Source organism: Dromaius novaehollandiae, chromosome 3 (genome assembly GCF_036370855.1).
Source record: "Dromaius novaehollandiae isolate bDroNov1 chromosome 3, bDroNov1.hap1, whole genome shotgun sequence".
NCBI lineage: Eukaryota > Metazoa > Chordata > Aves > Casuariiformes > Dromaiidae > Dromaius > Dromaius novaehollandiae.
Window position 1 is genome coordinate 130,897,663 of NC_088100.1, and position 24,094 is coordinate 130,921,756.

The window sequence follows — 24,094 nt, forward strand, 5'->3', positions numbered from 1 at the left end:
GTTTCTTCCCTGCCACTTCACAGATGGGAAAGCGGAGGCAGGTCAAGGGCTGGGGGCGAAACGGCGCTATCCCCTGCCATGCCACGGCCCCCACCTGAGCACAGCACCTCCCCATCGCCTCCGGTTTCGGGAGGGACCTTGCGTCCATCCCAGGGAACTTTATATTCACTCGAAATAAATAAATACATGAATAAACAAAGCCAGGCCTGGCAAGGCATCAAGCACTCAACTCGCCTACGCCTCTCCCGTCCCGGCATTTCTGACGGCTCCTGGCAAAGACGTGTCTTGTCCCCAGCAAGGAGCCCGCCCGGCCCGCGCGCATCTCCCGGGGCTGCGCTTGGCTGCACAGCACAGCTCCTCCGAGGCCCACCACCTGCCCCAGAGAAGCCCTGCACCTTGCCTCAGACCTCCCCCCGGGGAAAAAGGAGTCCTCGAAAGAGCCAGTGTAGCCAGGAACTCTTTCAGCTTTCTGGACTGTTCCTGGCTGACTTTCAGAAGCTCAGCTTCTCCCTTTGACAGGCTGCAACCCCTGAGCTGAGGGTTGGGGCCTCCTGCCATTCAGCTACTGTCTCCCAAAGCGCGGCACTGGGGTGGCCGAAAGAGCCCTGGGGTGGCCAAGAGCCCTGGGGTGGCCGAAAGAGCCCTGTGCAACCCAGCCAGCGGAGCCCGGCCCCTCGGAGCCAGGCACAGCAGCTCATCCCTCCAGCTCACACCCTTGCAAGCGCCTTGGTGGCTGTTACTGCGAATTGTGTGCTAACAGCATCGCTTCCTCACGGAAACAAGAGGAGCTCTGTGGGACATGAGTCTTTTCTTGTGAGAAATTTCCCAAGGAATTGGCTAAACGGGGGACCTGGGCGTGGAAGGCTGTGGGTGCCGTGCACAGGGTCATACTAGCAGTCATGACCCGAGGTCTGGACACCCGCGAGAACGGACTGGAGTCTTAATTTCTCCAACTTCTCTACCCCCCTGCTCCTCAGTTCCAGCATTTGGGTTGCACGTTCAGAAATAACGAGGTTTCCTCCTGTTCAGCTAAGCTGTGACTCCTGCACGTTACCAAGCCACGGACAACAACCTCCCAGCAGGACAGCGGCTGTGAGCACCTCCGCCCCAGTCTGTCCAGTGCCAAGCGTCACACAACCGCCTGTCTCCTTCCCAGGAAAGGACCCGGGAGTCTTCCATGGCACTGCTGCTCATCCAGAGCTTTGCACCTCGCGCTGGCTTGGGGAAGCACCCCAACCGGATTTTGGGGGGCAGAGGGGGGCAGGACCTAGAGCAGCTCATTCAACGTATTACACAGCATGCTGTTTCCTCGAGCCCTAACTGCAATAATATCAACCTGTTTGCCTGGAGGACATCCTTCTCCATGCCCAAGACCGCTTGCTTTTCTCAGTGCACATGTTCTCTGGTGCTTTTACTGATGAGGTTTTCCAGCTCCTAGCCTTCTTACTCCAACAAGCACGTTCATTACTTAAATACATGCTTGAGAAAGTCTACAATATTCTGCTGTTCTCACACATGTTTTAATATCGGGAAACTGCCTGTGACCCCAGCTGGAGTCGATTTGACAGGTCTGTCCCAAGGTCCTGGCTAGAGAAGGCTGGGCTGGGGGAGCGGGAACTGACTCAATTTTGTGGAACTGATCAGACAAGCCTCGAGCTACCCTGACACTGCCAGAAAGCTGCACTGCAATAAATCTGTGTGCTTCACCTGGTTGGGCTCATCCTGAACAGGCGATGGTGGATTTTTAAAGCAAGCTTTAGCTCAGTGCCGTAGTGTAGAAAAGGCAGTACCTTTATTGCGTAAGTCCTAGGGGTTTCTGTATTTGAACTTTCCAGGAGAAGAGACTACCTTACGAGCAGATGCCCAGATGGCGTGCCCAAGGGGCAGCTACCAGCACTGCAGCAGGCACCTCAGGTACTATGATTTTCTCTCTTGTGCACCGTCACCGCACAGCAAAAGGACGGAAAGCCACCTGCACCCTACGCAGTGAACTAACAAGTGACAGGGCCCATTCTCTGGTTCTGAGACTGTGCGTGAAACCAGTCACACGGTCTGGTCAAGCTCACACAGCTAACTGCTCAGCAGAGGGTGGTTCCGGCCAAAATGTCTTTTGGGAATTGCCCTTGCTATCTTCTGAAACGTCCCCAGGAACTGGCTTAGAGGGTGGTATCTGGCCAAGGCTAAGAGCACGCCAGGGACTGCTCAAGCAGTTTAACAGCACAGACAGTCCAGTTCTGCACCAAGGCCTGGGCCATGTTTAATGTACCAGCACAAACACAGCAACAGGCCACTTCTAGGAGAAAAGACTGCTAATAGTAACAGGAGGGATATATGCTTTTTATTGCATAATTCCTCAGCAAGGAAACAGGGGCACTGATGTGCAGCTGCCGACTGTCCCCCGGTGTGGCAGCCGCCAGACCGTAACCCAGCTGCCCCTGCAGCAGCTGCAGCAGGTGGGCATGAGCATCCCCACCGGCACGGCATCCCTGGACCATTTTGGGGGCAGGTGCCCTTAACCTCACATCTACCTGTGGAGAGACACCAGGCTGTCAGCTCACCTCAGGAGCGGACCTGGAACTGGGGAGCCAGCCTGGCTCTGCCAAACTGAAAGGGATCTCGGCTCTGGGGAGCGATGCTCTGCGCACCTCCAGGAAAGGCCTAAGGAGCTGGCAAAGCTAGGGCAAGGCTGAGGCAGAGTCTGCTGGCAAGAGGGATTAGTGTGACCCTATCTGAGGCCCTCTCCAGATGAGGAAGATGAGTGCTCAGGCAGGAAGGTTCATTCATAGTAACCCAGGGCTGCAAGAGGGGCAGAATTCCCGGCCTGATCCAGCGCTGACAAGTGTCACGTTGGATATCTGGTTACTTGGCGCGGCTGGGGATGGAGGGGCAACTCGTATGAGCGCTTCCTCTGGTTTATGAGGATGCCCTTGGCAGAGCTCCACTGCGGTGGGCAAGTTGTCTGGCTTCTTATTTCACCCTGACCCTAACTACCGGCAGAGAAGAGAGTCAACTGCTGAGACTGGAGGCAAGAGACGGTCACTGCTGCGAGCAGATTACAGACACCTCTTGCCTGGGCCTTATTCTTCTGCCATAGAAAAGCACAGACAGAAAACCTCAGGCCAAAGGCCTAAATCTTCATAGTGAATGAAAACACAGTGACAGATCACTTTCTTGATGAAAAAGAAGAATGGCATTAGAAACATTTTTCTAAATGCTAACATTAGAAGTGTGGTACACAGTACAAATTCTTTAAAGAAGCTTATGCATCCAGCTTAACCCCACCTACCTGTCCAGAGCTTTTATTTCTAATCCCAGAAATAAATACAGGTAGCTGTGGCAACAGAAATAGCTGCACCCCGCACCCCTTTATGATGTTAAATACAGTAGTAACTTACACTCTGGGAATGAGAAAGACTCAAAGAAAAAAATTAGACTTTTCTATTAAACCAGATACATTCAGACCTTTCATCGTGAAGCATCCGATGATCTCTCACAAACCTCTGAATAAGGTCTTTATTTTCCTTTGCTTTGTTTTTAATCTCCCCAATTATTTTCTGAAGCTCTCCAGAACACAGGTCCACGGGCCAAGCGCTGCTCTTTGCTATGGAGAAGCGATGCCCACATAAACTAACGGGAGCTGCAGCTGCATGAACAGCAGGGCAGAACAGGTCTCCGAGGTTATTAATATGAGCTTAGTCACACTTCGTGGTCATGTCCTTTTAACAACTGCAACTCAAACCAAAAATCTAAAAGCAACACACAAAAACCCCAAACCATAAAAACATACGCTCCATACTCTTCCCCTGGCATCTAGCAAAAGAGACAACAACTATGCTCGGAAAAGTTCCCTGAACTGCCTGTCAGTAACATAATACGTATTTCTGCTTTCTACGGCTACTACAACTATGACATTTTCCATGTTTTATTTTGCATATGTGATCTAGAGTTCACTTACTGTTAGATGCTGGAACAGCCATGCCCTCATGATATTTGTGGCTACTTTGGGAAAGATGCCACGCTTTTTATGTCGCTTTTTGTCCTTATCTGGATCATCATCATCACCTGTGCTGGGGGAAGCTACACTGTTGTCCAAGCCGTCACCTGTAAATATAGTGAATCAAATTTTGACTTATGCTACCTTGAGACACTTCAGCCGAAGCCTGGCTTTGGGTATAAACTGCATGAATATTTAAATGAGGTATAAATTCTTTAACACCATAATTCACCAGGGTTTGAAGGGATGGGGGGGAAGAGACATGGGGAGAGGAGGGTCTTATAATTATATCGGCCCAGTTCTAGTTTATCCCGCAGGACAGTAAGGCCATTTCTGTGATCAGATTCAGCACAGTGACCCAATGAAAAGTGCTCTTTCTTTTTTTCTTTTTTTTTCTTTTTTTAAGTTTTTGCCAGCATCCTGCTTGCAAAGGTGGCTTTTCCTCACACTGGGTCACCTCCCAAAAACTAATCTGATATTTCTCCCAACCAGCTAGTTTGGCCGAGACGACAGTTAGGAACGTGTCGATGGTATCTCATTCCCAGGATGTGTGTGAACCTTGGTGCCACGGCCCACTTCAGGATGCAAAGATCCAGTTAAAAGAGTCGGGGTAGATGCAGCTCTCTTGCAACACTGCATTCTCTCCCCAAATTCAGGAACAACCAGAGGACTGGGGCACCACTTATATTATGTATTTCCTAGATGTCCAACTTGCACTGACTTTTCCTGGGATGCGGGGATCTAAGTGGCCTCCCTTCTCCCCAGTCCCAGCCTACAGAAATTCATACTGGTATAAGTAGGTACCAATTTGACATACACTGCAGGAATTAAAGGCCTGCTTTGTGCTGGTGCACCGTATCCGTAATAGGTGTCTGCTCCAGTTAAACAACAACTGATCCAGAATGAATTTCCTTAATGCAGAGAAAGTCTTAGTTCTCATCACATTAGCAACATATCTACAGGACTATACAACTGCGTAGCAGCCAGCTTTTGTCTGGGGCGTAATAACAGGCTAGCAGTCACTGGAAAACAAAAGTTGCAGTGCCTGGCCAGATTGCATGCAATTTTTGCTTCAAACCCGTAAAGCAGTTTATAAACAAGTCAATGTAGCAATTTATTCTTTTCATGCTCTGCACGTGGATTGAACAGTATATCCTGGCTTCCAAGGACACTGTATTTGTGACTGCATGCAGTTGTGATGTAATTAGGCAAGTGTTTCTTACACCCCCAGGCAAGAATGATCAAGAAAGTCAGCTGAATTGGGCTGAATCAAAACTACCTCTGTTAGGAATAAAAAAAGGGAAGGATTTAGACCATCAAAATTATGATTTGTTAAACAGCTTTTATTGCAAAAAAAAAAAAGTTATTATTAGGATTATATTCTTAGCATCTTACTGACTGTGACAAATGTATAATTGTCCTTATGACTTGGCCTGAATCTTTGATGAAATAGTAACCTTGAATAGTTATAGAAACAAACAAGATTTTTATGGAGAAATCAGATATCCAATAAATTCTTTGAAAGCCCAGTATGTAAAAGAGGGCTTTTATACAGAGAAGCAATTCACCATATAAAATAATAATTCATAAAAGAAACATGAGCAAAGGAAACAACTCAACAGCATTTAAAATTCCACGGGCTAATCCACTTTCTGTCTGCGAGAGGCAAAGGAGGAAAAAAAAGTATTACACATTCATTGATTAAAAATGAAAAGCTTCTAACCTAATGACACTGCCTCTCCCCACCTCCCTGCAATTGTTTTACCCCTGTTTTTTAAAACATGCTTTCTCCTCATTTCAAACCCCCTTCAGATTAATTTAGTAGGCATTGCCTGGTGCCTGACGAGAGGAGTGTTCATTGATAATTTATGGAAATATCTACTATAATCCAAGGGAGATGACTTTTTTCCAGCTTTGTGCATCAATAGATAATCAAGGCCTTAAAGCAGCCTTAGCTTCCCATTACCTCAGGCAAAAGAATTCCTGAAAGCATGCCTTCGGGGCACCTGAATTATATACTCCATTAGGGGAGGAAAAGCTTTCTGCATTCCTTGTGTAACACTCCCCAGAACCTTTCCTGTTTATTTCTGCTGTATGAAAGCAGAAGCATTAGGAACAGAATTTTTTAAGTGAAGACTTATGTAGATACAATGGCGAAACCTTTCAAGCGAGAGCCAGATCACCTCCTTCAATCCCTGGCAGTGACCTATCCCAAATAAAAGGTTTCTGTTACATCATTAGCTCAAGCCAAAAACAGCCTTGGCTTAATGCACAGTTTGTTCTTCCTACTGTTTTTAGGCAAATACTGCTACTTTACTCCCATCTGGGAGGGAAATTACACTGCTGGGCTGTAATCTAAGACAAGATTTTCATTGGAAGCAAATGCTTTCAATCCAGTGTAAATACTGGTGCATGTTCAGAAAAGCCTAAAACAATAAACCCTGGCCCCGTCCGACACAAGCTAGAGAAAGTGAAAGGGAGAGCGCGGGTAATAAAGCATCCGACTATCCTAAAAGCAAATTCTTCGGCAGACTTTCATAAATTGTTTAACCTCGTCCACTTTTTTAAATTGGAAATTGATCCTGTAAAGACTAAGCCACGGAGAGAAGTCTAAATGGTCAATTGTGGATTTTAGTATTTCCATCTACTTTGCAACCTGATACAGTCACCTCGGCGAGGTCTCCCGAGAATCCCCCCCGTCCCCCCCCTTTTAAAGATCACTAAACAAACTTGAAGAACCACTGCCCAACCACACGGTAGCAGCTATGAACCACATTTGTAAAATGTCAGCAGTGACTTCATTCCTGGAGTTGACTTCTCCTGCCGCCAAATGAAGGCAAACTGAAAAGGTGGAAATAATCATAGAAATGATGCTAGTCCATAAACAAGCTTACAGCCTCATTAGTATAGCAGTAGGCTCCACTGGGTGATTTATGCTTGTTTTGCTGATGCCATGAGGAAATGCCATCGGGCAACTTTAGCCAGCTGCTAATGGTTTCTGACAGCTTCTTAGCAACTAGTGCAAGCAACGTTGTGGCGTTTGCTAGTGACAGAAACTGAAAATGTCATATTATCTGCCCATGTGTCACGAAGTCCGTGTGGCAATTAACTAGTAGGCCAGTGACTGAGGGGCCAGAGGCTCTCAGAAATGGCCTTTGGCGATGCAGGGGCAGAGGAGGCACACTGCTCGCATTTACGCCGCACATATGCAACACCATAACGCGGAGATCGGGCTTGCGCTGCCGCTGTCTCAGTCGTCGAGGAATTGGGTCCGCTCAGATCCTTTGTCCGCAGAGAAGCGCCCAGTCGCTTTCTCTTTAGGCATCGCATGACATTATCAGAGGAATTTCAAGTAATCCGCCTTGATATGATTGTTCGAAACGGCACTTTAATTGGCAATACCTGATTCCCGATTTTGGAGCGCTGAATCCAAAGGTGCTAGCTGTTTTTCTGCTCGCTCACAAATTAGTCTGAAAGGATTTAAGAGCACTGAAGCAGACTCATTGCCTGTCAAATTGCTAGGAGCGCAGGCACTCTGCACAGCAACTAGACACTATTTAAAAAACCCTGAGCCTGTAACAAGCAGAAGGAGAGCCTTGGCTCCGCGCTCCGGTTTCCGAGCTATCAAACCCAGGCACTATATGTCAAACTGTCAAACCTTTCAGCATGGCCATTTGCCCTTTCAAATAATATTTAAGAATTGTTTTTACAAAATTTTATAGGCCATGGTCTAGTGAAAGAGGCCAACCAACAAAGAAAGGAATTTGTACTACAATTCGTCCATGGCCGATTTCTTGCGCGCCCGGGGCCTGTCCCCATGGAGCGAGGCAGGTGACCTGTGGCAGCTCCCGGGCTGTCGGAGGGCTCGGATTTCAAACGCGCTCGGCTCCGAGGGCCGCGGTTGCCTATTTAAGCACACCCAGGCATTTAGGCTGTGCTATCTTGTTCCTTTCAAGACAGGATAAAGCCGCATTTATCGCATTCAGGCCGTTCAATGGGTCAGCCAGGCCGCGGCGGCAGGGGTCCGGCCCCCCCCTGCTCCCGGCCCCCTCCCCCGACTTCCCCTCCCCTCCCGCTCCCCAAACTTGCAGGCCGGAGCAGCAAAGGGCAACGGCGGTGGCGGCGGCGGCGGCGGCTCCGCGAGTCCTGAATGCTCCCTTTGTCACGGATGGGCAGCGACAAACCTTTGTTGGCAAAACAGCTGCTCCTGGCGAGCAGCTCCGCGCAGGTGCTCCCCTCCGCCGGCAGCGGAGGCCAGGCGGCAGCTCCGGCTCCCCACCGTCTCCCGCGGGTCCCCGTGGAGCCCAGGCCGGGTGCCGCCGCCCTGCCGCCTCAGCAAGGTGGGAGCGCTCCCCACAGAGGCCACCAGCCCAGCTCCGAAATCCGTCCTCTGACCTCTAACGCAGAAGCTGCCCAACTGTGACACGAATCCTTCCAATAGCCACCGGTCACCGCAGTTTCGGAAAGGCCGGCGTTGAGATGTCTGAAAACCCTGCGCTTTGCTGAAGCGTTGCAGCGGGCAAGGGACCGACCCACTTGCGTCTGGCGTGGGCCAGGGCTTTCGGAGGGGTTGGTGTGCTGAGGACAGACACCCCAGTGACCCCCCGCAGCCCGTGCTGTGCTCACACGCGCGGCATCACGCAGGCATCGGCCTGCCGGGCGCTCGACAGCAGCGAGGCGAAGCGGACGCCATCGGCCGTAACACGGCCCCGTACGCGCTCAACTGGAAACCAAACACCTACACATGGAGCTCTACAGACTACGAACACCCTCCTCTCCGACCAGTCCAAAAGCCATTGGAAATCACACAGTGCCAAATACAGCTTCCCCCCTAGCAAAAATTTTCACCATGTGCAACAAGTAATAACTTGCTCACTGCAAGAAGCTCTGCCCTAGGATTGCAGCGGTATCGGAAGGCCAAGTGCGTTCACGAGAAATACATACTGTTCTTAAAAAGCTTCGTGCACCTCCGCCATTGGCACTGAGGGTTTGAGAGAGGAGATCGGGGGGGTTCGTTGTTGCAGCTAACATTGCTGTAAAGTCACCGGGAGGGGACGAGCTTTGCTGTGGTCGCCCTGTCCGGCTGCCGGCTTCACCGACAGCCATCCAGACCCACCCCCTCAAGGAGGGCACCGAAGAAATGGGAAAGACACGGACCCAGGAGCCCTGGGAAAGGCCCTGAGCGACTTGTAAGCGCACCCTGAAAGGCAAAGCGCCTTTAACATGGGGCTAAATCCTTTAAAAGACCCAGAGCTTCACAAATTTAACTTATTTTTATGTTTTCATTTTTTTTCTGTTAAAGGCGGCTTCTGCCTCTTGGAAGAACTTTAAGGTTTGCACATGCTTCTGCATTCAATAATCTAATGTAATAGAAATATCTACTGTGTCTGAACAAAGACTTTTGACTTCTGTAATAGAGTTACAATGTTTTCAGTGCTGTGAAACACCTATCACGTTACCCCCAGTTGCCCCCAAGTTTGTGGGCTTTTCAGTAGCGTAATTTTTTTTAGTGCCCTTAGAAGTTTTTAAAAAAGCATTTGGATACGCGTTCCTTTTAAATTCCTGTGTTTGTTAGCAAGAGAAATCCTACATTACTGAAGCAAAATATTTAACTTTGTACCATCCATCCACAGCTCTGTTCCTTCCTCTTTTAACCCATCCAAGAACTCAACCTTTTTAGTGACCATTTCTGGTTACAGGAAAGAAGGATTCATTAACAATTTTAAACAACATAATGTACCATAGAGATTTTAAGTAGCAAAGTGACTTTCCTTGGCCTTCCTTTAATGCTCTGTGCTAATTAAGAGTAACTACTTTAACTTCTATACCTTTACCTACGATACCTCTTACAGAATTTCCTGTCCAGTGTAACCCCCATGCTGACTTTTCACAGAGCATAAACCGGCCTACGCGTGAAATGTAATTTTCCTATCAGGTGCAAACCACGAAGTCTCGGAAAGCAGGTCCAAGGATGCAACAAGTTTTTGTAAGGTGAGAGCGAGAGGGAGGGAATCTGCCACGCAAGCTACCTCTAGCAGGACTTTAAACAGCAATTTCCACTGCAGGCTGCCAGCTGCTGAATGCACCCGGGCAGTCAGGGAAGAACACGGAGAGTTTTTCCTTCTGATGCAACCAGCTCAGGTTTGGCAAAAGACTGCAGTGACCAAAAATCATATCCAAAGGGCTCTGATGGGAGTTGCAGTGGCTAATTCTCATGTCCACAACTGTACGAGGACAAGTAAACAACTCACTGAGCACCGTCCCTCCTCACAGCAAGTTAGGGAAGGAGGAAAACTGAGCAGCACAAGGGCTTGAATGCTTGGGAAGGCCAAAACAGACCCACGAGGCACAGTCTGAGGATGTCTATCCAGCTGGTAATCCAAGTTATACCTATCTGTTGTGGATAGCTGGGACTTCACATATGACAGGCCTGTCAGTGTAATAGATTTTCCAACGATACATTATTTTAAATGTTAAACACATATGTAGAGATAACGTATGTAACACGTACCCATTGGGAACTGCTCTCAACTTGCGCACACCCAAGCCAGGCGCGCAAGCTGAAGGTGGACAACAAGAGAGAAATGGTATGGCAGAAAGCTTAAAGCGGCTGTGTGATTTCTTTATTGGGAATAACAATTTCTATTAGTCTGGATCCATGATTAGTCAGATCTGACGGAAGTACCCACTCTGAGACCTCCTAAGGTCAACACCACTCACCATGGTGCATTCAACGGGCTACAGAGCAGACCCAAAAATGATTTACAACAACGATGTAGTTCTGGTTGTGAATTTGAAATACAGTGTTGAGGAGAGGCAGATTTTTTTTCTCTCTCTTATTCCTTGTGGAAAAAGGCCTCTTAAATACATTTAATAAGAAGTAATGAGGAACAATAAGGTTGAAAATGAGCATTAGCAATGAACAAATACCACGTGTTTGGGTTTGCACGCATTTCCTAAAGAGATGCATTACATTTTTCATGCAACGATTTAGACCATGACATAAACAGTAGGAGGTTGTCAGTCACAGATAGTATCCATATTTACAAGATACCAAAGGAAAGAGTTGCAAAAATATCCTACACAAATATTCATAGATGGAGTAACCTGGACAAGTATGAATTACACTCTGGCATTTGACAAATTTTCAAAGTTTTTTCCTTGAATCATTGTACTTTGTTCTTTAGAGACAGGAGCACCTTTTGCTAGTAACTTGAGCCTCCTTTTTTACTTGAATTCCCTTCAGGCAAACAATGAGCAAATGAGCTGTCTACACAAAGAGTAAAAACAGCACTGATGAATAGGGCGGGGAAAACCCCATAGATTTTACTCATTTTTATTTGTTTGGCAGTTTTTTTACAGCTAAACATGAAGGAAACCTCTTCTGCAGAATGTAGCACAACTTCTTAATGGGGTTTAGAAAATTGCACTACTACAGATAAGTTTTAGGATATTTCTGGAGCCATGTATCTTTGCTCCATATGAAATATTAAAAAGAAAGCAATTCATTGTATGGGAAGCAAACAACTCTCTGCTGCCAACAACAGAAGTTTACTTTGAGCAGTTGGAAGCAAATACCCTACAGAAAAAGAAAACTATCTGGTTAAACAGAAAAACATCCTGCTCTAACCAAAAATTGTAAAAAACTTAAACAAAATATATTTTTTTAACCTAAAAGCCAACATAACGACCCTATCACTTCTTGGTTTTCAGTCACTCCCCATTTGGTTCCAACACAGCTTTTTTTGAAACCTATTCCCCCAGACCTCAGCTGGTGAGCTGGCCCCCACAGCCAGAGGTCCAACCAGTCATGTTTTCCATGGGAAGTTAACCACACACGGCTGACACACAGGCACATCCGCAATGGGATTTGACTGCCCTCACTCCACGGTGGAGGAGAAGCACAAGAAGCCACAGAAGAAGCACATCTCCAGGACCACTCTGCCATGGGGGAATTACGCCTAACTAGTACCCCAAATGGCCCAGGAAGTCAACTTCTATAAATCTCCATAGCTCCTTAACAACTGCATCTATCTTCATGTTTATCCAGCTTGTGAGACACTTGACTCTTGGACTGAACACAAGCAGCTATAAGAGGCTCAAAGCAAAGATCAGAAGCGTATTATGTATAAACTAAGGGATGCATTATCTGTGGAAACAGTTTATTACAGTTGAGAATTAGAATAGGCCCCCTTCCCTAAACAGAGCTACATTGCCCCAGGCCCTGCCTGCATGCTTGCTCTGGCGAAGATGCTGCTGTAGATTTCATGTTTTGCAACAGAAAATATGCCCTAGAACTTTGATGCTGTCCAAACCATTACAAATTACATTTTTCTATTGAAAAGGAGTCAAAAGAAAATATTTCATTGTTGGGTGAGACAAATCAAAAGTGCTCGGGTTTGCTGAACTCAGCTAAAGCATTTTCTTCTGGGCCAGCTGAACACTAATTGAGGCCAGCCCAAGCTGCAATGGACCCTTTGGAAGCTGTCGTTCAGTTGCTGCTTGCCCCAAATTCTCTTTTGTAGGGCTGGGCCCTTCCATCTCTCACATCTGTGATCCAGCACACATGAGGCAGTTCCTTCAGTTGAACTGCCACCATACACCACGGGAGTCATATAACCATAACGAATATGAGAGAATTAGTCTAGGTGTGGCTCAGGCGAGCCAAGATTCACGGCCTACCAAGTCCACACGAGACGTTCCAACTGGAAGTTCCCACATGCTGTGTTTCAGCTGAGAAAGCTTTTGCTGATATTCAATGCATTTTCTTCTACTCCCACCACCCCCTCTTAAAATAGTAGTAATAATAACACTTTTTTATTTGCCCTGTACCCAGTCCATCAGTAACACCTGACAATGAAAACAAGGCACAATTAAAAGAAAACTGACATTAAACTTCACTTTGCACGCCATGGTGGCATCATGCGTTCCATTTCCCCGGATGCACTTGACAGATTTTGCAACTGTGAAAGGCAGAACGAAGAGGAAGGAGAACAAAACACCCCTTGTCTCATCTACCTCTCCTCTTTTGACAACGACAGCGCCTCAGCTGCAAAACCCCCACCATCTCACGCAACCTTACACAGATCTACTTGCTACAGTCATTACTCGAGCAAATTCCAGCCACTGAAATCTCTTCAGCAGGCAAATCGGGAAAAGACACCTGGCTTTGAACCAGGCACAAATTAACTATTTGCTTTGTACCTAAAATGAGAGGAAGACAATGTTGACTTTTTACAGAGGGTTCATCCAAACTGAACCCTTCTGAGACAGGCAGCTTGTTCCTAATGCAGAGCCCCGTGCTTCATACTCATGGAAACGAGGGCAGAAAGAAAGGCTGGCCATGCCAATCCATAAGAGCTATCTCCCAAGGGTGACTGAGGTCCGGTGGAAGTTGTCCGTGCGGTCCCTTCAACTACTCAGCCGAGGGAGGCAGGATGGCAGGAGAGGGCCCAGCTCCTGGACCCCAGCATCTCCCAACGCTTGGGCTCTGTAGGAACAGGCCAGGAGCTGGATCCCAAACACTGTTCCTCCTTTCTCAGCAAATGTCAGAAACACTTGCAACCATGACAGAATAGTCTGCACCGGGACCGCACCATGAGCTTTCCTTGCCCTCGCCCTGCCCTAACACTGCCTGGGCATGCTTGGAAGAAGCCTGCTTCGCTCCCGAAACATCTGTGAGCAGCCTCACATTACCACACGTCCAACCAGCTCAGGAAAAAATGCCTTAGTTACAAAATAAGTGCCCTCAGCCTTCTGTCAGAGCTTTTAGGGGGGTCTGAGAGGGAAGAGAGTAGACAGAATTAATAATGTTTTTCTTATGCTGTCCCCACTGCTCCCTGTTCCCCGGTGCCCTAAATCCACCGCTCTTGTTCCCAGAGCAAAAGCCGGTCGCTCTGAAGGGTCCCGTCACAATAGAGGGAGGCTGCTTCTCGGCAAGGAGGTACAGAAGCCAAAAGGAGATAAGTAGGTTTGACAGAGGCAAGCTCTCACCAAATTTTCTTCCACTTGACTGTCTCTCTCCAACACAAAAGGCAAATCTGTTCTGATTTGGTGGTGATTAAAAAAGGCTACAATGAGAAAAACAAACCTGAAGTTGGGCTTTAGAGCAATGGTGAAAGGCGCGGCAGCGGCAGCCTTCTCGCAGCAGAGGCAGATACGTCACCGTCACCGCGGCACGAACGCTTTCCGCTCGTCTCCATGAGAAGGAGAGGGGAGTTTTCAGAAACTGCTCCCTACGGCGGGTCCCTGTGCTGGCATGCACGCTCGTACCGTGCAAAGACCATTCAGGGAAACAACGGGAAAGATTCAGCACACTGAATTTTGAATGCTGTGTTTTGTCATTTGTCTTACAGTGCACTTACAGATAAGGTGGGGGTTTTTTTCCCCAAAAATTAAAAACAAACAAACAACAACAAGAAAACAAAACACAAACTGTCCAGAACAAACTGATCTCAGAGGGTCCAAATCGTGCAATCAATATGGAGGCAACGTCAGATCAATCCTGGATACTTTGCACAGAATCAGCAAACAGGTGGGCCTGGAAGGCACCTCTGGAGATCATCTGGTCCGATCCCCCACACCTCACCTGAAGTGTCACCTGCAGGTGCCCGTTACCTCTTTTACCTTCCCACGCCACGTATTCCTCAACATCAGCTGCCCAGGACTGCCCTCAGTAGGCAGGATGATGGGAGGAAAGGGGAAAACTTCTGGTGTACCCCTGAATCTCAGCATTTGTGTCACTACATCCAGCAGCATCAAAGTGGGGAACCCACTGTGAAAGGGACAAAGCACGGGAGGAAGGTAACTTTGCCCTTTCCAGTTTGTCTCTAACTCTGTCCTTTCTCAGCAAAAGAACGTAACCAGAGTCACGCAGAAAGCACAAAGCAAAGATGGGTCTTAAGAAAAAGCCATCCAGTGCCTTTAAAAAAACATAAGCAAAACCCAAATATCCATCAAAAAGCAAGCCAGAAAGATTTCTAGTGTCTCTTTTCAATTCACACCACTCGCCATTATCTCTAATAGTAATAGAGTGTGTGGTAGGAACGGATAGTAGGAAACAACTGCCTGCTTTTAGCAATTTGATGCACTTTAAAGGAGATAAGTGAGTAACCGAGGAAGTTAAACAAAATCTCAGCTTTTGGCAGGCTAAAAACCATAGGCATCACAATCTGCCTGGAAGAACGGTCTTGCTTTCTTGCCAAGGGAGCGCAGGAGGGACTATGGGTGCTGTCTCAGCCCGTCCTCACATCGGCACAGGGCAGAGATCTGATCTGTCCAGCTCCTTTCCAACTCCCCGTCTCCTCTTGGGTCAGTCTGGCAGGGCCTAAAAAGTCACCAACATCACTTGCAAAATGGGTCCATCAAGTATCCATTTGGTCAAACAGTACAGTCCTGGTGGAGGTTACTGAGGAACGTATTTCTACTACATACTCAATCTTTCTTGCCCTAACTTTCAAAAGAGCTTCTCTTCTTAACTCATGAACTCTCCGTGTGCGAGCACGGACACCACGCGCACACGAATAGCAAACACCGCTCCTGTCTGAATGCCAGCAACATCCCTGTGTCATTCCTGTGCATGCAGCATGAAACAGAAGGATTTTATCTGCACTGGTTTCCATGTGAAGGAAAAAACTGACTTCTCTGAGCATCCTGTAAACGCTGAGGAGAAAAGAATAGCACAGAAATGGAAGGAGCAACCTGGAAAGGAGAAAGGAAAAACAGGAGATCTTGGCTTAAAGGTGGGAGTTTACCACACCCTTATCCCTGCCTTCATCTATAGAAGATGTTTGCTTTTATAAATCTTGGAAAAAATGCAGTGTGTGAGCTAAGTAAGTTGGCCCCTAGGCAGATTTAATTTGGGTGACCTGAACTTACTCTGCAGATCACCATAGGTCTCTCTGACGTTGGCAGTGACACAAGGGTCATATTTTCACACGGATGAACTGCTCTGGAATAATTTTGTCAATGTATTAGGCATAAACAGCCTTTTATTTAGCATTGGGCAAATACGTTTTCTCTTTCTGCCTCTCACTTCCCCAAACAAAATCTATTTGTTAGGGAAAGGAGGAAAACCCCACCCTTTATTGCAGTCTGGCTACATGTCTGGAGGGCCAGACAGAAGCTTGGCTGCTCTGTGCTGATGGCGAAATATCTTCAGGCTTTGCCTTCAACAAGATGCCCTTTCGGAGTAACAGGGAAGATCCGCTGCTTTTGACTGCAGCAGTCAGTCTGCATATTTGTGTATTATACGTGAATGCCCTCAAACACAGAGGTGGGGGAATACGTAGATCAACAGCGAGAATGTTCACCTTCAATCATGAAAACATGACCCTCATTTTACACCTCTATATAAATGAAGAGTAGCTCCACTAAAACCAATGAAGTTGCACTGACATAAGCAAAAAAAAAATCACATTTAGACCTGCAGAAAAATGACTGATTTGGAAGAAACAGGTAAATGGTGTGTTCCTGGACAACAGCCAGCACAGTTTTGATGATGCAGACCTTTCTGTTTCAGAGTTTCATCAGTTTTGGGTCTGGTCACTTGAGGTCAGACCAAAGAGCCCTGAGGCTCTGCAGAAGCCCTGCACACTTCCTCCCCGTTACACAGGTGGTTAAAGTGGCTATTCAAAATCAGCTATTATTCTAATGCCACCTGATTCTTAATTGCTAAAGAAAAGCAGACTGAAACCACAGAAAGGGTTTTCTGGCACCAGCCAAGGAAATATCAGTTTTTGAGGTCAGAATAATATCCCTTAAAAATATGAACCAGCATGGTCCTTTTACACTGCATCTTGATAAAGGCAGGCAAAACATTAGAAAACTACATTGATGAAGACCAGGATGGTTTTGTAATATATATATGCACTCAAAAATGCAAAAAAAGTGAAAGAAAATATTTGCAAAACCTGCATTCATGTTTCCCTGTGACAGTCAAATAAATCCTAGTGAATGCTACTTCCAGTTTTTGCTGTCACTATGAACACGATTCTCTTCTAATAAATTCACTGAGTGTTGAGTAGAATGGAAACACAATTCTCAAATTGTTTGTGAACTGCATGCGTCACCCCATATACAACTTTTGCTGTATGGCTGACCACTTGCAAGCGTCTCCATCTTCAGACCGGGTAGACGAGGCTTCTTGGGCAAAAGAGCATCTCCAGCCACATACTCACACTCTCTTCACGTGCAATGTTAGATAAATAACCACCAATGCCAAAACTGGCAATTCTCTTGAGACTGTAGAACATTTTCACAGAAATCTGCCAATTATCTGAACAGTCCCCAACAATACCAGCCTCTGAACCATTGCTAATCACACTCTGCCATCTTCTATGCAAAACAAGTTGGCCCTTTGTAATTTATTTCAACTGCCTGACCAGCTTCACCTGCAATTCAGAAACTAAAGAGGTTCAGGTGAATGAGAAGGGAATACACAGATTTTCATTTATAATCAGAGGGTTTGGAAAACAAAACTCAGCTGAAAATCATTCCTACCTGTTATTTAATGACTTCTATAAAAAGGACTCCGACCCAACAACATATTTACAAGGGGTATGGTTTAAGCAGTGACCTGAACAAAGAAAGAACAGACCTAGCAAGAGCAAAGCACTCTTGCCCATAAGACCACACAGAGGCTTTCCTCTCTGCCCACCTTTTGCCAGCCCAGAAGGCTTTCCGCAAGCCTAAGGTTTTGTATGAACCGCAAAGGCATGAAGGGAGAGGACCAGGACAGCACATATTGTCTCCGTCACCTAAAGATGACACAGGTTATACAAAACGTGACCCTGTCAGGGTGCCAAGTGGTGGATGAGGATGTTGAACCTGAGAACAATCCACAGCCCCACAGGAAAGCCCATCTTCCTAAGGAGCTTGGGGGCATCTGTGCAGGCTGAGACGTACGCTCCAAGAGCCAAACAGCTCAGAAGGAAGTCTCCAAGGGGACATCCCTGCAAATACCTCTCTCAGCTCCTTCCCTGGCTTTTCCCCCGGGAGCCAGCTCTCAAAATCAGAGATAAGCATGCTGACAAGGCGTGGAGTGAACGCTTGCACTGTTGCCACCGGTACCTGCCTTCGCCTGGTGTTTGCACCGCTCCTCCTCCAGCACCATCCCCAGCCTTTGCATTTGCAGCTTCGGAAGGCAGCAACCTTGGATTTAATGCTGCTGGGGTACAGCGGGGTGGCTGTTTCCAATCCAAACGTGTTTTCCTGGACAGAATCCAAAGTGACCTGGCTTATCTTAGATATGAAAATAAGACTTTGAAATTCCATGCAGAAATTACATATTAAAAAAAAAAACCCTCTGCCTCGTTCGCTAGTGAGGATTGCTACGAATTTGACTATGAAATGGGACAGACAAATGAGCCTTTTTTAAACGTGGAATAGTGTGCTTGAATGAACTGAATGCGAATCTTGTTAGTTTAGAGTGGAAGTAGTTTTAACTATGGTTTTACATGTAAAAGCAGCCCAAGAAGGTATATGGGGAGAAGCCCTAACAGCTGCAGTGTTACACAAAGGACCCCGTGCCCAAACAGCAGAGCAAAGTGAAGTCAGGAGCTGTTTGAACATGGTCCTTCCTACTAAATGAATTCAGTAACAGATTTTGTTCCGAGGCTTCATTCATGGAGCCTTTCATCTCATGAGAGGCCTCTGTACTGTTTAGTTGAAAGCTGAGCAAATGATTCCTACCTAGTTTCACAAGCCCACGTATTAGGTTTTATATTCGAGTCCTCAGCTCCTACAGTCATATGAAAACCTTCCAGCTAAAAAGCGCACACACACTTATAAAGCAAGCAACCTCCTGATTGCAGAGAAAGCTTGAAACCAAGAATCCTGATGGCTAGGCATGGGATTGCAAACGCTGCCTCCCCCTCTCCCCCCAGTATTTTTTTTTTAAATCTCTTTTTGGATGCATGTCAGGAACACTTTGGATTATCAATACTGGTCAACTGAGACAAGGAGATTCGCAGCACACTCACTGCAGCGTGCTCAGGAGCTGCACAGGACACACGCGCAACACAACGAACCCTCCCTCCATCTCTTTATTCTGCTTCTACATGCAGAGCAAAAGTTTCCTTCCTAAAGAAACAAGTTTTGGCACAGATTCATCCCTTCTTACTTTACGCACTTAACTAGGGTTGCTAAGTTAAGCATTTGACTGAGGTGATTAGTCCTCTGAGGGTCCCTCTGCAGTCAATGGAGAGAGACAGCAGCTCTTCAGAGAGTCGGCTAGGAGAGGACTAAATGCATACGTGCGCTATTAGCTTTGAATACTGTGCAGAAGAGTAAAAACCTGTAAGCAGCAAGGACATCACAATGACCACTGAATATGCTCATCTCTGTTGCTAAACCAGATCTGGATTATATGGCCCCTTCTAAAACTACTCAAGAAAGGATGAATTCAGTGCCCATCAGTTACCTTATGAGGACACAACCTCATGCTTCCTGCCACTGAGAATACGGGGGAAAATAAACTTGAAGTTTACCTGAAAATGTAAAATTCTACCTCTTACACCATTGTATCAGAATTAATTTCCTCTTCCTCTTTTGCCTCACTTAACAAAAAGAGAAAAAAAGAAAACTTCTTGATAAGTATCTGAACTTGTGTCTCACCAAACTAAATTTGAATGCAAGAAACAGGAAGCTTTTACTTGGAAACTGGAATTTCAAGCACTCGGTGGCAAACAATGAACTGGGGAGATAAAGATGCAATGGAAATGGCAGGGAGCAGCGCTGACGAGCTTCCTGCCCAAGCTGACTCAAGAGCGTGTGGCCTACCGTGATACCGACCCGCCACGCTACTTGCTTTTATTTCGGTAATTGTATTTGTTCCTGTGAAAACCCCTAAAAAAACAAGTTGTAAGAGCCAGACAATAGTAAACCTGCCATCTCCTAGAGCCAGATCTTTCGCTTAGCACTTGAGCAGAAGGTGTAATCAGCACATCCCTGTCCGTCGACACCCGCCGCTCTCCCTGCCGCTGCGTTAGGTTTCCGCGCACGTGCACCCGCCGGGGCAACGGTGCCCAAGGGAAACCGCGGGAGCGGCACCCCCCGAGCGCGGCGAGGCAACGCGGGTGCTCCCCCGTTCCCAGCCCGCCGGGGCACACACAAACCTCCTGCAAAAATCGGGTCAGCCCTCATGCCCGCACTACACTGGAAGGATGGGAGTCTTAAGTAGTTGTAAGCAGCTCAGACTGTATTTTTGTCTACCAGAAAAAAAAGATCAATTTTTATTTAGATTGATTTTAAGATTTACATGTGAGAAATGGATAAAATGGGATCAAATATATACTAAAACAAATTGTTGACTCCCATGAAAGCCAATAAAACCAAAACAAATTTCACAGATTTCATCTACCAGCATTTGAGATTTGTTTTATTTCATTATTTTGTAAACATTTACAGAGCAGAAATTTGCTTAACTCTTTTCCACTTTTCCTTTACTGAAACAATGAGACTCTCTGTAGAATATTTTGTACTTGAATATTATCACCAGGATAGCATATGGCAAACTAGCAGCAGGCAGTTTATCTTCATCCTCTTTGTAAGCTAAAATTAGCACATGCTTTTGCAACAGTATATGATGTATTCAGACCAGTATGATATACCTAATAGTGTTTCAGTGCCATCCCTGGCTGACCTCCAATATGCAAGTAAATTGATTATTAATTTTAATTGAGTATTAATGTATTTAATATCAAGTTTATATTTATCTACTTGAGAGGTACCTTTAAATTTAATAGTCATTTCATCTACATCAACTCCAACAGTAAATAAAATTACTGTACTAGTAACATACACAATTTCAATTCATTTGAATAAGGCAATCCTAATCTACACTAAAATACTATATATGGAAAGCCATGCTGAGAGTTGCTTATTTGTGCATGCTATGTTTTTATGTAATAAGACAGAGTTATCTTGGTGAAGAACTGCTACACCGACGTGATGAATAACACGCTCTTCCTGCTACACGCTGCATTCCTGCAGATTGTTAGTTTTACTTTCTCAGGATTAAACGAAACCAAGTCACCACCACGCAACCGAATTCCCATTTAAACAGAAAGCAGCCACCTACCAACTCGCTCAGAGGCTTTCAAGACAACCCATGCTTACAACAGAGCAACAGAGAGCAGGTCGCGCAAAACATCCCTTTTCATTAGCGCATGTCAGTATAATCTTCTCACCCACTACTACCAAAACTTCAAGCCGGATTAATTTTACACAAGGCCTATGGAAGCTGAAGGTTTGTGTTTGGTGGAGCTGCAGGGCTCCTCCTTCCTCCCCCCCCCCCCCCACTCGCCGTTCAGCTCCACACGTCCCGCAGATCTGGCTGCCCCGTGCTGCAACGATCCCGCTCCTGTCTCTAAATTTCTCTTCAACCTGCTCAATTAGGGGCACCTCAGGGGTTTTTTGGACTGATGGATTAAATCTGTGGTAAGAAACTAATGTCAACACCGTTTGCTAATTTGTATCTGGTAGCTGCAATACCAAGAAACAGCACAATCCTCCACCAAAAGGAAACGGGAAAGGTCTTGAGAAAGCTCCTGTATTCCACATGGGTGGTTATTTTACCACTTTTCTTGCCAGCCTCTCAGAATAAAAATGTACTAATCAGTGGGAAGAAGTCACATGCAAGCATGTATATGAGCAAATACACCCCCCCCCCCCATAAATATTTATATACAGACATTCAAAGACCTGGTGGGTCAATCTACTACTGACACCGCTACTTCACCTGCAACCAGTTCCAAGAATACACAAGGGGCCAATTCTGGCTGATATTTAGACTGAAATGGCACCGAGAGCCTTGCTTCCACCCAGCCGGTCTCCTGCAGAGGTTGCAGGGGCGGCTCCGGAGCACACGCGCAGGGAAGAGAGCAGGCGAGCATCCTAAGCCAAAGCCCCTCCCGGGCCCCCCGGAGCGGGCGAGGACGGGGCACCCAGGGGAGCTGCCGGGAGGACAACGGTGAGCGTGGCGGTGGCCTTCCTCCCGGACGCCGGCCTGGGGAAGCTCGGAGCCTCCCGGCACGGCGATGGGGGCAGATCGGGGCTGTCTTTCCCACGAGCCTCGCGCCAGTGACCTTCGCTCGCTGACGAGACAGAGCTAAGTTCTGCCGCCTTCCGAAGCCAAGCGAGAGGCCGCAGACTCCAGAATATTTTTAGCATGCGTCCATGTGACGCTAACTGCTATTCATCCAGCTAGGAAGATATCTGAGTATCAGTCAGGTTATGTCCACCTTTAGCTCTTTCTCGAGGACATTACTGGTGCCTCCTCCTAAGTCTTCTCCAGCCGTTCTGCAAAGGATGAATTACAGGCCTGAGAAAACACTTGGCGTCAGGGTTGCAAGGGCCGCTGCTCAGCTGTGACACAGATCAGCCACGGGAAAATACAGGGCTAAGGCACGAAGAGCTGACAAGGCTATCCCTAATGTATTTTTATTTATAAGGTGTTCCTTCTTCTTTCCAGCACCTCCACCTTATGCTCCTGCGAAGAGCGACCACAAAGAACTGCCTGCAAACTCCATGTGAGGTTTTTGCTCACAGAAACTTGAGGAAGAATAATAATATAAAAAAATGTGGCTATTAAGCACCAAAGCTACCACCTGGAGATCAGGACGTTTCCAGGCCACAGACTGCGGAGGGGCAGCAGGGTACTCAGGGGAAACACGACCTGTCCGGATCTGACGCTGTTCCCAAGGCACCTCATCCCACCCAAGCAGCTCATCCCCTAGCCGCGCGGGCACGGCCTGGACGGCATGCAGAAATTGTGCATCCTTGCACACTGAGCTCCCCCGTGAGAGCGGCCTGGCGTGCAGACAGCCCAGCTCCCGAGCGCCGAAGACCTGTCACTAGCAGCAAAAACTCAGGACTATCCGATGCAAGACGCAGAGGCCACAGGGATCGTGGGGAGAGGAGAGAGGACGGAGCCGAAAGGTTCGAGCGGCACCATCCTCGTTCCAAGACCCGCCAGAGCAACGTCGGGCATCTGCTCAGCCACAGCCCTCTGCTCCCGCGCCCGCTCAAGGCAAAGAGAAACCAGGCCTCTGCCGCGGGTATTTTGCCTGACACTGCCTGGTAGGTCGGCAGGCCAGCGAGAAGCCATCACACATGAAATACAGTGCAGCAGCTGCGGCATGGCGGGCACCTTCCTCGGCGAGGAGGAGCCGCCGGGGCTGCTCCGAGCGCGGGGACGGAGGGCACGCGGGACGGGGGCCCCGTTCATTCGTGAACAACCACCCCGCTCCCACGTCTGCATTTAGAGAAACATGACGTCAGCACCGTAGAGCGCTGAGCCTATTAATTAATCCCCTAAAGAATGCCCCCTCGCCCACAAACACACAATGCGATGCCAGCTTAATCTTACCTAAAAAAAATACAATGCAATAAGATTACCAGTCTGACTCTCCTGACTGCTACAGCACGGCTTAATCCTGTGCTTCTGTGCCTTAACAAGCTTTTACAACGCGGTATGGAGTTTATCGCAGCAGCCCCTGACACGAGAAGGACTTATGTTTTAAAATATGTAATTCCACAGCCTTTTGCATGAGTCACATGTTATGCTCATACAAGGACTTTCATCCCAAAAGATCTCCAAGCCTATTGCCCCCTCCTCTTTGCACCAAAGTGCTCCCATCCCTGCCATTGCCTGATGGCAGCCGGCACAGGGATGCTCTCTCCTTCCCAGTGCCAAAAAAAGCTGGTGAAAGCGGCTCGTGGGGACAAGTGCCCCGTACGGATGTGCCCCCCCGAGGGGGCCGACCTCGTCCGGCCCCGGCCCGCAGGCAGCACCCCGTCTCGTGCGACCGCACACCGCGGGAGCGTGCCGCAGCAGTGCCGGGCCCGACGCTCCCGAGCCACGGGCGCACTACAGCTTCCCACGGAACCCGAGAAGAACGCCCTGCTCCCTCCCTGTAATTATCAAATCAGGCCGAAAACGAGGAAGAATTGAGAATCCTCATTATAGCACATCATAAAACACAGAGAGGTCCCTCGCTTGCTTTATATTATTGTGCAGGCTGCCAACAAAACTTTACAAAGAGCACAGGAATTCATGTTTGTAGAGATATTAAAGTCATAAAAGGGAAAAATTTTATT

At 47.4% G+C, this 24,094-nt stretch overlaps 1 protein-coding gene across 6 annotated transcripts in view; it reads right to left on the minus strand.

The window, feature by feature from the left end:
* MEIS1 (Meis homeobox 1) overlaps positions 1–24,094 on the minus strand; it is a 103,277-nt gene that overhangs the window by 46,038 nt on the left and 33,145 nt on the right. For all 6 annotated transcript variants that reach the window (XM_064510160.1, XM_064510159.1, XM_064510158.1 and 3 more), the window contains exon 8: positions 3,956–4,101. In XM_064510160.1, coding sequence (XP_064366230.1) covers positions 3,956–4,101 — 146 coding nt within the window. The remainder of the gene's footprint in view (positions 1–3,955; positions 4,102–24,094) is intronic.